General features: G+C 43.0%; 1 protein-coding gene across 2 annotated transcripts; it reads right to left on the bottom strand.

The window, feature by feature from the left end:
* Positions 1-190: 190 nt before the first annotated feature.
* Positions 191-15736, bottom strand: LOC120475128 (cyclin-dependent kinase 16). 2 transcript variants are annotated; one of them, XM_039665878.2, is made up of 16 exons: positions 15479-15735; positions 13542-13679; positions 11267-11391; positions 10870-10995; positions 9847-9903; positions 9462-9576; positions 7909-8003; positions 7764-7826; positions 7178-7301; positions 6944-7064; positions 5365-5462; positions 4931-5036; positions 4600-4642; positions 4209-4299; positions 3870-3947; positions 191-2817 (listed from the first exon to the last, which is right to left on the bottom strand). In XM_039665878.2, the coding sequence occupies exons 2-16, from the start codon at positions 13669-13671 to the stop codon at positions 2726-2728; spliced, it is 1464 nt and encodes a 487-aa protein (XP_039521812.1). In that variant the 5' UTR covers positions 13672-13679; positions 15479-15735; the 3' UTR covers positions 191-2725. The 2 variants fall into 2 exon arrangements, with proteins under 2 accessions (XP_039521812.1, XP_088989717.1); XM_089133591.1 differs by having other exon boundaries at positions 13542-15736.
* Positions 15737-17023: the final 1287 nt, after the last annotated feature.

Genomic DNA, 17023 nt, shown 5'->3' on the forward strand with positions numbered 1-17023 from the left:
GTAGAGTTATAAACTACTCAAGAATAAAATTAAAATACAAATGAGTATATATGATACAAATGTCAATTTGAAATGTGATTTGCTAAACCAATGTGTGTGAACTAGTGTGCACTCTGATTTATCACCGACACAGAAGAGCCAGCTTTACTCCTGCTCCGACTGGGTTCCACTGGGACGAAGGCACAACAGGTCTGTGTAATTACATGAAATTAGATCCAACTTTATTGTCATTGTGCAGAGTACAGTAGAGCCAATGAAATACAGAAGCATCTATCCGGAAGTGCAAAGACCTATATAAATATATTCAAATATAAAACATTACTGTTGTAAGCTGCAATTTCATTCATGCGTGCATGTAAACAGTGATTACGGCTCGTGGGCCCCTCCTGGCGGACGCTAGACTAGACAGCCTCGGGCCCCTCGGGTCACCGGACATAGACCAGACACCCTCGGGTCGCCGGCTGCTATACCAGACACCCTCGGGTCACCGGACGCTAGTCCAGACACCCTCGGGTCACCGGACGCTAGTATAGACACCCTCGGGTCATCAAACTCTAGTCCAGACACCCTCGGGCCACCGGACGCTAGTCCAGACACCCTCGGGTCACCGGACGCTAGTATAGACACCCTCGGGTCATCAAACTCTAGTCCAGACACCCTCGGGCCACCGGACGCTAGTCCAGACACCCTCGGGTCGCCGGACGCTAGTCCAGACACCCTCGGGTCGCCGGACGCCGGACGCTAGTCCAGACACCTTCGGGTCGCCGGACGCTAGTCCAGACACCCTCGGGTCGCCGGACGCTAGTCCAGACACCTTCGGGTCGCCAGACGCTAGTATAGACACCCTCGGGTCGCCGGACGCTAGTCCAGACACCCTCGGGTCACCGGACGCTAGTATAGACACCCTCGGGTCACCAAACTCTAGTCCAGACACCCTCGGGTCGCCGGACGCCGGACGCTAGTCCAGACACCTTCGGGTCGCCGGACGCTAGTCCAGACACCCTCGGGTCGCCGGACGCTAGTCCAGACACCCACGGGTCACCGGACGCTAGTATAGACACCCTCGGGTCACCGAACGCTAGAACAGACACCCTCAGGTCATCAGACACTAGACCAGACACCCTTGGGCCACCGGACGCTAGTCTAGACACCTTCGGGTCCCCAAACTCTAGTCCAGACACCTTCGGGTCACCGGACGCTAGTCTAGACACCCTCGGGTCACCAAACTCTAGTCCAGACACCTTCAGGTCACCGGACGCTAGTCTAGACACCCTCGGGTCACCAAACTCTAGTCCAGACACCCTCGGGTAGCCGGAAGCTAGACCAGACACCCTCAGGTCACCAGACACTAGACCAGACACCTTTGGGTCACCGTACGCTAGTCTAGACACCTTCGGGTCACCAAAAGCTAGACCAGACACCCTCAATTCGGCAGACTCTAGACCAGACACCCTCAGGTCACCAGAGCTGTAACCACCCCTACCACGCTGTTGTCCACAGCTCTACGAACTCCTTATGTTCCTAAGAAAAAATGAATTAGACATTTCTTTATACCACAGTATGCATATGCGCACACGTGATTGTGCATATTTACATGTATAAATGAACTCCATGCTTCAAATACGCCCCTATGGTGAATCTTTAATCTGAGTTTCTGTTGTATGTTGATTGCATGCTCTTTGCACATGTGCCTGTGACATCATCACATACACGCCAATATGAGTTAAAGCAAAACACTTAGATGAGACTTCCCCTGAGTTGAAAAGAGAGATAAAGTGAAAAAAATAAATAAAAAATTGGTAATGACGCCAAACAACTTATTTTAAAAAGTATAGATCCACAGGGCTTCTGGAAATACGGGTTTTATTGGTCCTCTCCCTACAGGAACCTTTTGTGTGAAGACCTACATCTGGGGGGCTTCATTTCCTGACAATTCTCTTAGTGTGTCCTCCAAAACACACTGAATGAGGGACGCAGAACATACACTGCCTCCCAAGGATCCTTCAAATGAAGACGGCCTTCGACAAGGCTCTCAGAAAACAGCCTGCGATTGAGAAGGACTCACTATTGCTGAATTGTTGCATTATAAAAATCCATTTGGTTAGTTTTGCACCGGCAAGGCAAGTTTATTTTTGTAATACACTTCATATACAGTAGTAATTGAAAGTGCTAGATCTCAAAGATAGTTTGTAGACATGATGCGGGACTCAAGATTGGATGAAAAGTGGTCAAGATTGGACACTTTTTTCGGAGACCAGCTACAATTTGGCAAACTTGAAGTTCTCCGAGAACGATGCAATATGGCTAACAGTGAAACTGCGCTGAATTTGGCTTGGCCCAATTGGAAGATGGGAAAGACAGCAAAACTGGACACGTTGAGGGGCAAATCCTTAATGTGTTGACGATTAGAGCCCATGCCATGGCTATGCCATTTCACAACCTTTGACCCTGTGGTTATTTGGGCTGCAATAAATTCCCATGGCAGAAGAAAAGTGACTAACAAACACTTTTTGGGGCATTACACATCTTTGGGACTTGATGCCTAATAGCAATGATTTTTGTTCTTCACTGTCTTTCATAGAGATATTTACAGACAGAAACAAAATATGTGCAAATAAAAACAATAAAAAAGATGTTAAAAGATAAGAGAACTTTGTAAACAAAGAAAGACCAACAAAATGTTACACAGCAAATGCAAAGGAGAGGAAACTCTGCATGAGCCGGTCTACGACGAGAGTGGGGCCGGATGAAGAAGACGGTTCACTCCCTCAGAGAGGAAATGTTCAGGTGGGGCAGAGCCCATTCGATGGACCACCGCTGAAATACACAAGACATGTTAAAACAAACAAAAAAGAAAGACAGCAGATGTGCAAATAAATTTCTAAGTGATTCAACATCCACGGAACAAAATTATAAACGCAACACTTTTGTTTTTGCCCCCATTTTTCATGAGCTGAACTCAAAGATCTAAGACTTTTTCTATGTACAAAAAGGCCTATTTCTCTCAAATATTGTTCACAAATCTGTCTAAATATGTGGTGAGCACTTCTCCTTTGATGAGATCATCCATCATCCTCACAGGTGTGGCGTATCAAGATGTAGATTAGACAGCAGGATTATTGCATGGGTCCAGGATGTTGCTGGAGATGCGTGGTCTTATCAACTACCCTGAGTTCCTCAAGGCTGGGAAACACCATGAGCTGAAGCTGGCCCAGATCAAGAAGAGTCCAGTCCCGGGTCGTCCATAAGACCACGTATCCAGCGACATCTCAAAGTACTGGACTCATGCAGATGTGCTTCGGCACCAGCGCTGAAAGGCTGGGAAGTTGGTGGAGATGCCAAGCAGACCTCCTGCAAATGGGACCATTTCCAAACCAAGCAGCCACTATACTGCACTATTCTATAATTTGTCCCTCACTGCATATTTGATGACTTGGCAAACTTCATAAAGGTCTCTTCCATGGTCTTGTCTACAGCACTCAGGGCACGAGGCAGGAGAAAGCAAGCCACAGCGATGGCCCCTCTCTTTAGGAGGTCCAGGGTGAGCCAGTTTCAGGTTGGTGAGTCCTTAAAATATCCTCAAAAGTCCTGTTTGCTAGCATAATTCAAAGGAGCCAACCACCACGTCTCTACGATGTTCTGATGCAGAAATATAGGTATTGCTAAACGGTTGTTAGGGTACTGTTTGGTTGCTAGGGTACTGTCTGGTTGCAGCCGCCAGTGATAATACTGCTGGTGTGTTATTTTACAACTGAGTGATTTACACCCTATTGATCTCATATTATGAATGCTTTTTCGTTTGTTTGTTGGTTGTTTTTCATCATGTACATTGCAAGGAACTGTAGATTTAGGTAAATACTTGAACTCACCCAACTCTCTTTGCGCTGGAAAGTGTTTTCCTGGGTCCCTCTGCAGTCGAATCTCCTTCACGGAGAAGATGGAGGTAGCTGTGGGGACAGAATTTGAAAACGGTTTATAATAGATACAACATTTCAGCAGTGACTGTATGATATACTGTAAATGTGTAGAAATAGTTGTGCACAACATTATTTCTTACAAGCAGAAACTGCCATCTTGACTTATAATGTTCCCAAATGTTTTGACGAATGAGATGTTTACGTGTAGCATCACATCTTCCCAACATACATTTGTGAAACTACTAAATATGAACTTATACTACTTTAATATTACTAGGATGAAATTCTTACTGTCATCCAGATCCTGTACTTTGTCTCCCAATTCTCTGAAATAAATGTGCCGAAGAGCCACTTCTGCAGAAATACGCCGCCTTGCTTCAAACTACAAAAACACATTCATCTGGAGTGAACATGTGTCTTTTACAAAGCCAAAGCACCACCAAAACAATGTTCTTCTACAAAATCATGCAGTTTTGTTTAACCGCTAGAGGGCCAAAAGTTACATAGTGTACCTATGAGAATTAAATAAGGACAGGTGTATCAATGAAGTCCAAAAGTATTTCATAATAATAGACATACTAATCTGGTAAAGCAAAATATGAATTATTAAAGTAGACATTCATCAAAAACCTTTTGACTTGAAGGTTTTCTTTGCAAGAGGAAAAGCGAATTCGTCCTTTACCTGTAAAAACTGGCATAGCAGATCATGACCGTCATTGGTGATCCTGTAGAACAAGTTACACAAATCATATTATAGCTATAGCGCCCAGTCCCAATGTTTAGACATGTATTATTTGTGGGCTCTGGTGTATTCTGGTGCCCTTGCTCCTGTTCTTGTCCTCGGCCTTTTCCTTTGCTGTTGAACCTGGACTCTATAGTTTAACTGTTTTCTGTGTGTCAAACATTACCAATTAGAGACCCTGTTTAGGTGTGGGTACTAGAAACCTTTCCCAATATACACCTCATATATAGAACCACAAATATATAATATCAGGAAGCAGGCTTTCACACACCTGGGTGCATGAGTGATCAGAGGTTCCCCGTCATAATGGGGGAAGTTGAAGGAAAGGAAGTTTTCATTGGTATTGACTCCTGGCCAAGAGTCCTCAGTCGGAGAACCTGGAGATGACATGAGTTTATAATCAAAACACACTCCAACTACACGTACTTGCTATCACTAGAGTCACCAGTAGTAGTTAGACATCTGAATTAAATGGTAAAGTTGCTCAGATGTGTAAACGTGCATGTCAAAGGACACATGCATACTCCTTTTGTTTATATGCAACAAGCTAGGTGATTTAACAGTATGAAGATGTACTCTGAAGGCATTCACACATCTTGTCTAGTGTTTGTAGTTTCCAAAATGGCAAGAAAAAACAAAATCTTTATAGAAAAACCCCAGCCTGGTGTTGTCTTGAGAAATGAGGGCTATTGAACATGCTCTTACCCAATATCCGGAATATAAGATGAAGTTCATCCTCCACCGTTGACCCAGGGAAGAGGGGGCGTCCGGTGATCATTTCATAGAATATACAACCTACACCCCTATGTTAATGAAACAAAGCAAAAAGAATAAAAACGTCTTTTTGAGAAATGGATGAAAGGAAAAGTCTTGATCTGCTGTGTGCTGGAGAACTAAAGCCAGCAAAACACGCTGTCAACATGACGGAAGAGTTGAAACAGTCTTCAGAGCAACATCCGAAGCTCTCCTCTAGTTGGCTGAATATAAAATGACACCCATGAAACACTCATGAACACAATTTAGCTCAGTGTGTTGACAACCAACTGTGTTGAGTTCAGCTCAAACTCCAATCAAACACACCTGAACCCGAATAAAGTATAATGTGGAAACAGGACAAGTGTAATGAACTAATTAACTACCAAGGAGATTAACTAGAGAACAACATGAAACTCTAGATAGGTTCTTTACATGTAATTACATCATTACCGCATGGAGCAAGCTGATCCTGCAGCCAATGAGATCGCTTGCTGATTCCTCTACCTCCCCAGCTCCATCTGCCTAGATCCGCTTCGGGAAGTACAGTTGTAATCGAAAGTATTCAACCCCCATAGCAAATCAGGTTTATTGGCAAAATATACAGACTTGAACAAATCAAACAAGAGTAATTGAAATAGCTCGACAACTTGAAAGATTTTCAGCTAAAAAGGCAACTTTAGAGCTTGAGCTAGAACATGACATATCTGAACTGGTTAAGTTTGTTGAGTGTCACGTTTGACTGTGTTAGAAATACAGTAAGTCAAAAGAATGGTCCAAAAAGTGAAGAGAAGACACCATCGCCCTTCACAAACAAGGAACAGGATCCAGAAAGATGGCGAAGGCACTAAGTGTTCCTGGAGACAGCGTTGGAAGCATAGTTTGCGAGTTCAAAGTTAAAGGAACAGTGGTTACACTCCTGGACGGGCAGAAGGAGGCTGATCTCAACGGCTGAAACCAGATTTGGTTCAAGGCAGGATCAGTAAAAGCCTGGAGTTCAGAAGAGCTGGTGTTCAGCTGCACAGTAAAGCTCGAACTAAGAACTCCAGGACTACACCATTACTGACCCAAACACACAATATCATATAAATAAGCCACCGAGGTTTGGGATTCTGTCCTAGAGCTTCTCGTCCCCCTGGATCAGCCGTGTGTCTGAGGAAGAGGAAATAAGAGCTCTGTCTACAGCTCATGATGCTCTCGCTGATCTATATCAAACCTGCAGCGTGTGGAAGGAGAGGCGATCACTGAAGGATCAGGAGATCCTAGGAGAAACCATCATGCCGTCAGTGAAGATTCTGGACCTTCAACAGGACAACGATCCCCAGCATCCCTCAGACTCAGTGTCAGGAGATACAGGGGCAGCACAGTCACATGACTCAAGCCCCACAGAATATCCCTCTGGTGGGATTTGAAGAAGTTGGTTTCAGAATATTGCTGAACTGGAGGCCATTGCTCATGAGGGACAGGCTCAGATTAAAAGTTGCATTTTTAGGTGAAACCAGTGTGTGTGTGTGTGAGTGTGTGACCTCACCACATGTCGATGGAGGTGAAGTACTCGGTGGACCCCATCAGCACATCCGGAGGTCTGTACCAGAGAGTGACGACTTCATTAGAGAAAGTCTTTGAGGGAACGGACTTCTCACGAGCGAGACCTTCACACACACACAAACACACACAGACGAAATGTAAATCTGTAAACGTGACGAGTCTTCATCAGTTCACAGGTGTCCATGAGCAGAAGTGTTTGGGTCTGAGAGCGGCGTACCGAAGTCGGCTAGTTTGAGCTCGCCCCTGTCGCTGATGAGGAGGTTCTGCGGTTTGAGGTCTCTGTGCAACACTTTCTGCCGGTGACAGTAAGCCAGACCTCGCAGCAGCTGGAACAGGAAGATCTGCAGGGGACATCAATACAGTGAGGTCTAACACTATCTGTACCTGTACTGTTGTAAACCACGTTTCCTAAATGTTTTGTGGCTACACACAGGCTAATGTTCCTCGCAGTCAGCACTCCTTTCTTACTATATTCTCTCGCTCTGGCTTTGCTTTTGTTCATCCTTTCTCTACATGGTGATCCCTCGATCTCTCTCAGCCCTACATCTTCCTGATCTGGCCTCATCTGTGCCCTGTCGGTCAGGGTTCGGTCCAGGGCTCGGCCAAACTTTAGTATCATTTCTTATGGTCAGTAAAGAAGTGATAGGGATAGTTGATTGACATTCCAGCTGATTGTCCCAGTAAATCTCTGTCTTAATCTATTCAGGCCACATGAAGTGGTGTGTGCTATGACATGAAGTTGTTTTCAGTCATTTTCCCTGATGTCTTATTTGTGAGTGAAACTAAGATTGCAGCTGTCTGACCTTTACATTATAAACGCTCATGATGCTCCCACAGTCCTCCAGATACTGCTTGAGGTCCTTCTCCTGAAACACACAGCACAAGTGCATCAGAAGCACAGTAGATGGACCGAGTTAGAGATGCAAGGATGAATAACATCTCACACACCAAGTACTCGAAGACGAGTGTAAGGCACTTCTCTGTGTGGATGATGTCGTGGAGCGTGACGATGTTGGCGTGTTTCAAGTTCTTCAGGAGAGACACTGGCAGAGAGAGGCACATCACCATATCAGCATGAGCGAACCTTACAGAAGTGTATACACTCATACGGTCCGGCACTGTTACGGCAGTATCAACAATCACAAACTAGGTGATTTAACAGTATGAAGATTTACTCTGACCATACATGTACAGATGTTGGCACAAAAAAGCAGTCACCGTAAGCAATAACAGTAGCTTTTGGATGAAATACGTGTAGCTATTTCATATTCCACTACACAAGTTTCTGTTTAAATTTTGAGATTATTATTTTGGAGAAGATATAACCACATATACATCTAGGTTAAATGCCCCACAGGCCGTGATTTAATGATGAATTGAGTGATTGAATTCATGCATTGAAAGAAAAGCGCGTGGTGATAGTTGAGCATTCATGCAGGTTACAGGTTAGTAAATAAGGCATTCACACATCTTGACTAGAGTTTGTAGTTTCCAAAATGGCAAGAAAGAACAAAATCTTTATTGAAAAATCCCAGCCTGGTGTTGTCTTGAGAAATGAGGACTATATAAGCACTATATAAGCAATGATATGGTGGCCGGTAATGATATGGTGGCCGGTACTGATATGGTGACCGGTAATGATATGGTGGCCGGTAATGATATGATATGGTGGCCGGTAATGATATGATATGATATGGTGGCCAGTAATGATATGGTGGCCGGCAGGTAATGATATGTTGGCCGGTAATGATATGGTGGCCAGCAGGTAATGATATGGTGGCCGGAAATTATATGATATGGTGGCCTGTAATGATATGATATGGTGGCCGGTAATGATATGGTGGACGATAATGATATGGTGGCCGGTAATGATATGGTGGCCGATAATGATATGGTGGCCGGTAATGATATGGTGGCCGATAATGTTATGGTGGCCTGTAAGAACATGGTGGACGATAATGAGATGGTGGCCGGTAATGATATGGTGGCCGATAATGATATGGTGGCCTGTAATGATATGATATGGTGGCCGGTAATGATATGGTGGCCGATAATGATATGGTGGACGATAATGATATGGTGGCCGATAATGATATGGTGGCCGATAATGATATGTTGGCCGATAATGATATGGTGGCCTATAAGAACATGGTGGACGATAATGAGATGGTGGCCGGTAATGATATGGTGGCCAGTAATGATATGGTGGCCGGTAATGATATGGTGGCCAGTAATGATATGGTGGCCGGTAATGATATGGTGGCCGATAATGATATGGTGGCCTATAATAACATGGTGGACGATAATGATATGGTGGCCAGTAATGATATGGTGGCTGGTAATAATATGGTGGACGGTAATTATATAGTGGCTGGTAATGATATGGTGGCCGGTAATGATATGGTGGACGATAATGATATGGTGGCCGGTAATGATATGGTGGCCGATATATTGTGCGTCCCTCATGTTCCCAGACTCCGGACCGGCAGTGGGTGCTGTACCTTCTCGTATGGCGGTGCAGGGAGCGCCTTCCTCATACTCCAACCGGATCTCCTTTAGAGCCACTAGGTTATCCGTTAACTTACTACGCCCCTTAAACACTGTGGCATATGTGCCCTACACACATACACACACAAATCAGCTGTTCAGTGGCATTACTGGTGTGCAATGGCCTTTGCATTCATATAAAAATGGCAAATTGTAAAACTAGTTGAAAAGAACAATATCAACTGACAATTGGCCTAAAGAAAGATAAGGATAACCCACTCAACTCTATTGACGACAGTTCTAATGCAAGGTCAAACACTCAATCAAATGAATTTAGTTTAGTTGAACAGAAACCGTATGGTCAGCTGTGGAGAAGACTGGCGCTGGTCAGGATCTCACCTCTCCCAGTTTGTCCAGTTTGACATATGACTCTAATTTGCCAAAGCCGATTTCTGACTGAAAGGAAAACAAGTCTCAGAGATTAGCTGGCGTATCAAAGATCAACTTTTTGTCTATAATCTAATGTAAACAATAATCAAAGGTGTATTCCACACAGAGATTTGAGATAAACCCCGCTTTCATAGACGAGGCTTGATCTAGTCCCAGACTATAATGCATGTTTGATTTGTTTTAACTGAAAGGATATCTTAAAATATATATCAGTGCCATTGTTTTACACCAGTAATGTGTTTTTCTAAGTTTATGAGAGCTCCTTAAATGTCTAATTGAACTTCGGCCTAACCCTGGTGTAATCTAATGGTGCGTTCTATTATTCATCCGTCTCGGAGATCCGAAACGGACGACAGACGTTGCCTAGCAACACGCCCCCTTTCCTCTGATTTCTCCTCTCGGACGTCGGACAACCGCGAGGACACCGAGCAAGAATTCCGTTTCGGAATTCAAAATGGCTGCGCCCTGTGACTTGTAAGAATGAATTGTATTCATTGTTTTTGAACCGATTTGGTATTTTAAATGACGATTATAATCACTCGTATTACTGCGTCCCCTGTAGGTATGGGAATCGGTTGTTGTGAGTGCAATTACTAACGTTGTTAGCGTTGCTAACAGAAGACTAACATGAAATAAATAAACATTTTGAAATCATTTATTGAAATAAAGTGAACATTTTCAAGTTCAAATGGCTGCGTTTTGATGAGGTGTAGTCATAATATGTTTATTTTAATGTAAGTGCCTGGTACTCGGCCAGTGCTACCATTACAACAGCTTTCTCCGACTCGGACAAGCAAAACATAATAGAACGCTTGAAACGTGGACGTGACGTCAAATCCGAGGTCCGAGTCGGTTCGTTGGGTATAATAGAACGCACCATAAGCCCTGTCTGATAGACACAGATACAGAATAGAAATGCATTCTACACATTGATGGTGTCATACTAATAGATCATGACAAAGAAAGACTTACGAGTGACGTTCTGCGAAACCTTCGACTGAGAGGTTTGTCAAACGGCGGGCTGTTCGAGGCGAACTTCTTGAGGTAACCCTCCGGCAAACGAATATCCGCTGGCAGTGAAAGACGTTTATTGACTTCCTGAAGGGGAAAGATCATATAATGTGTCAAACAGCAGTTGTATGGGGAAGATCTGGATAGGGTTATAAATGTCACCTGGTGACTACATAACAGTGCTAAACTTTAATACCCATGTTCCCCTTTGGCACTATAAGAAACCACAAGTTTGGACTCTGAGATCCTTCGGGGATATAACAGAACGCCATCTTGAGACACAGCATTTGCCTAATTTAATATATAATTTAAGCTTAGTGTATGTGTGTGCGTCTACCTGTTGGAATGTGTGTATTACCTCATTAGAGAGGCGCTGTTGAAGACTGCGCATCCGCACTCGTACAGGACTCTGGACTTCATCAGAGGAGGTTCCTGAAGCTTGATCACTTTCTCCATCCGACCACATTTTCCCCTGGACTACACCTGTCAACACACACACACACTATAACCCCTGATGTCTTGTAGGTTTTACATTGCACATCATACAATCAAAAAAAAAAAAGAAAACCCATCGAAGGCCATGACATTTCACCGATGAATTAGGTCTGCTTACAGACGCTAATGTTGAGTAGCAAAAGTTCAGGTAACAGATCTGGAGTAAAAAGGGGCCGTCACGCTGACACTGATTTGCTGAAACAAACAACTAGAAATCATTCACTTTTGCTTTAGTTTATGTGGCAGTCGTCCATGAGGGGCTGCCGCTTTACTTTTGTTTTGTTCTTTATGTTTATTCTATTAATACATTTGTTCCTGCCTCCTTTTACCCTGAACTTGAACTTTGTTCCAGTTTAGTTGGGTTTCTGGCTTAGAGGCCCAGAAAATGCATTACTTCACTATGCGCACCAGAAGATCCAGCAGATGGACGCCCGTCAGATAAAAAACGGTGTTAGTGTAGTAAGTTATTAATCGCAAATCACACGGTTGTTTCCAAAATAGTCCCATACAATCTACCGGGGGCCGTATGTATAAAGCCGCTCAGACTAATATTATAGACTTCAGTGTGTCAAACTTCTAAGAATGACATCATTTCACTCTTTGCTATCTGTTCAGACTAGGTCTCAGATCCTAATGTAATGTGAATGTCCAGCGAAGCAGGAGTTATATGATACAGGGTGTGGGTAAAGCGATACATCATCAAGCTATTCTTTTTGTAACTGACCTTCTGAGATATCTGATGCCATATCCCACTCAACACATCAATACTCTGACTGCACAAGTGAAAGTAAGAATGAGTTTTTTGGCGAGTGTAAGAACGCAGCGGTGCAGCTCACAGTCAGCACTGAAGCAGACTGACCACATCCATCAAAATATGAGGAAAATACTGTATGTGTTAATTTTTTTAAATATGAGAGAATAACAAAACAATAAACATGAGCATCTGACAAAATTATTTGGCAAAAACGGCAAAAGGTTTTATTTTACTATAGAGAGCCTAAGTCCCGCCCCTCCGCTTCCAGCTCATTGGACCTTATTTTGGAAAAAATATGAATGGTAGTCAATGGCGAGAGACAACTTATCTTTTTATTCCGTCTGAACTGTGCCCTCAATTACACATATGATGTTCGTCAAATTAAAAGATAATTCTGAAAGTCAAAAACGTCGAAGTTTGTCATAAAACAGAAGAGTAACATTTAGTTTTATGTGAAAATCGCTCAATAAACTACATCTCCCAGGAAGCGAAACGAGATCCGCTGCTCGTGTGTGTGCAGTCTGGTACAAAACACTCAGGTATGACGGCGTAACGTTACGATTATAACGTAAGACTATAGAAACAATGACAGACAGCCTCAGTAAAGTTAGCTTCATTCATTGAGAGAAAATGTGCGCCTGTGGGGTTTGTAGTCTTTGTAATTACGTATTTTCACAGTCTTATACCTCAACGGTTTTACATCAAACTGCGACTTTCTTTACTTTAAAATGTATCTTTTAAATTGACAAACATCATATGTGTAATTCAGGGCACAATTCAAACCAGATCAAAATATTTGTTGTCTCTCGCCATTGACTACCATTCAATATTTTTCCGAAATAAGGTCCCGTGGTGGTCGACCGGAAGGGGAGGGGCTTAGGCTCTCTATACAAAAAAAAATGCATAGTAGCTTACAGGAAAAAGCATACATTGACCGACTACAACATAATTAGGTATTAATATTTTGTTGGTTCTCTGATTTTTGTTGAAAGTCTGGCCAAAAATGTCAGCACAATTAGGCATTTATCACAAATAATACAAATGAGTTCAAGCACAACTACGCAACATGCTTACAGAAACGTTACTATTATTTGAATAAAGGATGAATATGTCCACTCATCTGGGCCGGACACACTTCTGGCCACTGCTGTTCAACCCATGCTGTTAAAGCAAGACACTTTAGTGTTTGTAGATTTAATTATGGCGATTTTAATCTATTATTGTGATATGATAGTATAAAGTGAAAGCGAGGCAGACTCAGGTCGCCTGAAGCACAGGGACACTTTCAAGTCAAAGCGTAAGACTATTCTTACGTGTGTTTCGGAGTGTGTGGTTCCTCAAATCAGCCCCAGTTCAGTGTGAGTGTGTGAGAGTGTGTTCTCACCGATGTCTCGGGTCAGGGGAGGCTCGTCCAGGCCGGTGTCTTCTGGAAGCTCGGACAGACTCTCGTCCAAACGTCGGACGCTCTGCAAGCTCATGGACAGCCGCTTCTTAATGATCTTCATGCGGTCCATCAAGGAGGCTGTGGGGTCAGTCACATGAATAAACATAAGTCACATGTGCACAGGAACAAACCTACGACCACAGTCTGAGCTCTTGGAAAGCTGCAGTTCAGGCTCAGGGTCATCAACAGGACAGGGCCGCTTCACATATTGCTTTGGGAATGTAATCAAGAGATGTTGGCCCATATTGATAGGATAGCATCTTGCAGTTGATGGAGATTTGTGGGATGAAGCTCCCGTTCCACCACATCCCAAAGATGCTCTATTGGGTTGAGATCTGGTGACTGTGGCGGCCATATTGGTACAGTCAACTCATTGACATGTTCAAGAAACCAATTTGAAATGATTTGAGCTTTGTGACATGGTGCATTATCCTGCTGACAGTAGCCATCAGAGGATGGGGACATGGTGGCCATAAAGGGATGGACATGGTCAGAAACAATGCTCAGGTGGGCCGTGGCATTTAAACGATGCCCAATTGGCACTAAGGGGCCTAAAGTGTGCCAAGAAAACCATTACAACAAGGCATGATGGATCCATGTTCTCATTCTGTTTACACCAAATTCTGACTCTACCATCTGAAATCGAGACTCATCAGACCAGGCGACATTTCTCCAGTCTTCAACTCTCCAGTTTTGCAAATTGTCGCCTCTTTTTCCTATTTGTAGTGGAGATGAGTGGTACCCGTTGGGGTCTTCTGCTGTTGTAGTCCATCCGCCTCAAGGTTGTGTGTGTTGTCTGCATACCTCGGTTGTAACGAGTGGTTATTTCAGTCAAAGTTGCTCTTCTATCAGCTTGAATCAGTCGGCCCATTCTTCTCTGACCTCTCGCATCAACAAGGCATTTTTTCCCACAGGACTGCCGCATACTGGATGTTTTTCCCTTTTCACACCATTCTTTGTAAACCCTAGAAATGGTCTTGCGTGAAAATCCCAGTAACTGAGCAGATTGTGAAATACTCAGACCCACCCGTCTGGCACCAACAAAAAGTGCATTAAAGTGCATCTATCGATCATAAAAGTGCATCTTTCCATCATAAAAGTGCATCTATCTATGATTAAACAGCTCCACAGGCTCCGGGGGGTTAATAAAGGCCTTATGTAGTTGAGGCCGATGAGTTTGTGTAAGAAAAATATTCAAAAATTGCACTTTTAATAACAAGTAGATGCACTTATATGGACTTCAAAACAGGAACGGACATTCACTCCCATTATAAAGCTTGGAAGAGCCAGGACATGTTTTAATATAATAACTCTGTGTTCGTCTGAGAGAAGACGGTCATATACAGCAGGATGGGTTCAGGGAGAGTAAATCATGGGCTGATCTTCATTTTTGGGTGAACTATCCCTTTAACAAGTTATTGCACTCTAAACAATGGCCAAGCTAAATGAAACATGTATTTATTATAATATTCGTGTGAAGTATTTTAGTAATGACTTCTGTCAACTAGGCTATGATCTGTTTTCTATTTCTCATATTGTGTTCTATTAAAGAAAGAAAGTCAAAAGGTTTATTTAAACCTCTTTAAATGATGGTATTTACGGATTGTGTTCTGAGAGCAAGTGTGTGTGTGTGTGTGTGTGTGTGTGTGTGTGTGTGTGTGTGTGTGTGTGTGTGTGTGTGTGTGTGTGTGTGTGTGTGTTGACATCTTGTCCCATCCTGAAACACATGCGTCATCATCCCATCTGCTGAAATCAATGACAGCCAAACATCTTAATCCCGGATCAGCTGTACAGTGGTCATCATCATCATCCCTGTGCTGGAAGTTCATAACTGGACCTGCATGTGAAGCACATAATGATGAAACACCGCAGCCTACCTGCGGCAAACGCGACGCGACGCGTGTCTCTTCACCGACGCTGCTCGCTGCACTCCAGCGTGTCACACTCATACATCACTAAATAACATCTACACTGAGATCTGAAGAGTTCGAGCTGAATCACCGATGCTCGGATCATGAACGGACATTTCTCCGGTCCGGCCGGGACTCCTGCAGATCACGTGACCGCGCTGCCCTGTGTGTGTGATGAAGCGCGTGCCGCTGATGCGCGTTACCGTGAACATCCCATATAGGAATCAGCCCTCTTCACACACAAACACTGGCGCACCAGTAACATTTACCTACAGGACTATTATATATTTAACACAACATTATAAATGCACTGCTGTTGGGCCGCCTCTTTTGATGTTCAATGAGGACGAATTTAATCCAAAATACTCATGAGTGTGAATTATTATTGCTGCTGACTATCTTTAAATATTACAAATGACGTAACTTTTTTTTTGTAAAGTTCTTTTCATTAGAGTTGTATTTGGGTATAATACACAATGGCACATAATAAAAAAATAAATAAATTAGATTACAAATTAGCCTGCAAAATAAACACGAGTACAGTAATGAACCTGTCATGAATTAATCTGTAACCCCATATATTTTTTACCGTCTCATTAATCAGAAGTCTTTCTTTTCTTGTGTCATATCTGAGAGAATCTACAGGAAAGAGACAATGTGTGTGTGTGTGTGTGTGTTTGTGGGTTATTTGTCCTTGACAAATCGATTGGATGGTTGGATGTCATGTGAGTGTCCTGTACAAATACTCCGTTACTGTACTCAAGCAGATTTTTCTGATATTTTTCCTTCACTGCTATTTTTGTGCCAACTCTTTACATTTTTAACATGAATAACAGTACTTTGTACTGCTTATATTTTACAAAATTGGCTCGTTACTAGTTTCAAATAACTTCAGTGGAGTTAGTTATTATTTTTCGCAGCATGAATACCGAATTCAATCAAATCAAAGATTAACAAGATGTCAGTTCATTTCTCATATGCTGCTGCCCTCTAGTGGTTGCTAGTTGTAACTCTAAAGGTGATGATACACAAGGCAACTTTTTGAGCAAGCTTGCTGGGCGATTTGTTGCTTGGGTAATTTTCCATTGAAAATGGGCAATATCAGTGTTGTAGTCGAGACCACCTCACTCGAGTCCGAGTCGACACCGAGACCAGAGAGAGTCGAGTCCGAGTCAAGACCGAGTCCATAGAGAGTCGAGTCCGAGACCAGAGACGGTCGAGTCCGAGTCGAGACCGAGACCAGTGAGGGTTGATTACCTAATTTACTTTTATTTACTTAGAGAAATCCTTTTTTTTTTTTTTACTGAATTTACTTAGAGTTTAAAAAATATGATCAGTTTAGGGTAAAAAGGCCACATAGTAGGTGGTGTTAAAAGTAATTTTATTACAATTTGTCATGCGCAGTTGCGCACTAGAAAATCACCAATCACTGGGCGTGTCAATCAATTTAAAGAAATATTTTATTAACATACATTAATAATCATGAAAAATATTTTGAATTGAACTCGAGTG

The sequence above is a fragment of the Pimephales promelas genome, chromosome 7 (genome assembly GCF_988280905.1).
Source record: "Pimephales promelas chromosome 7, fPimPro1.hap1.1, whole genome shotgun sequence".
NCBI lineage: Eukaryota > Metazoa > Chordata > Actinopteri > Cypriniformes > Leuciscidae > Pimephales > Pimephales promelas.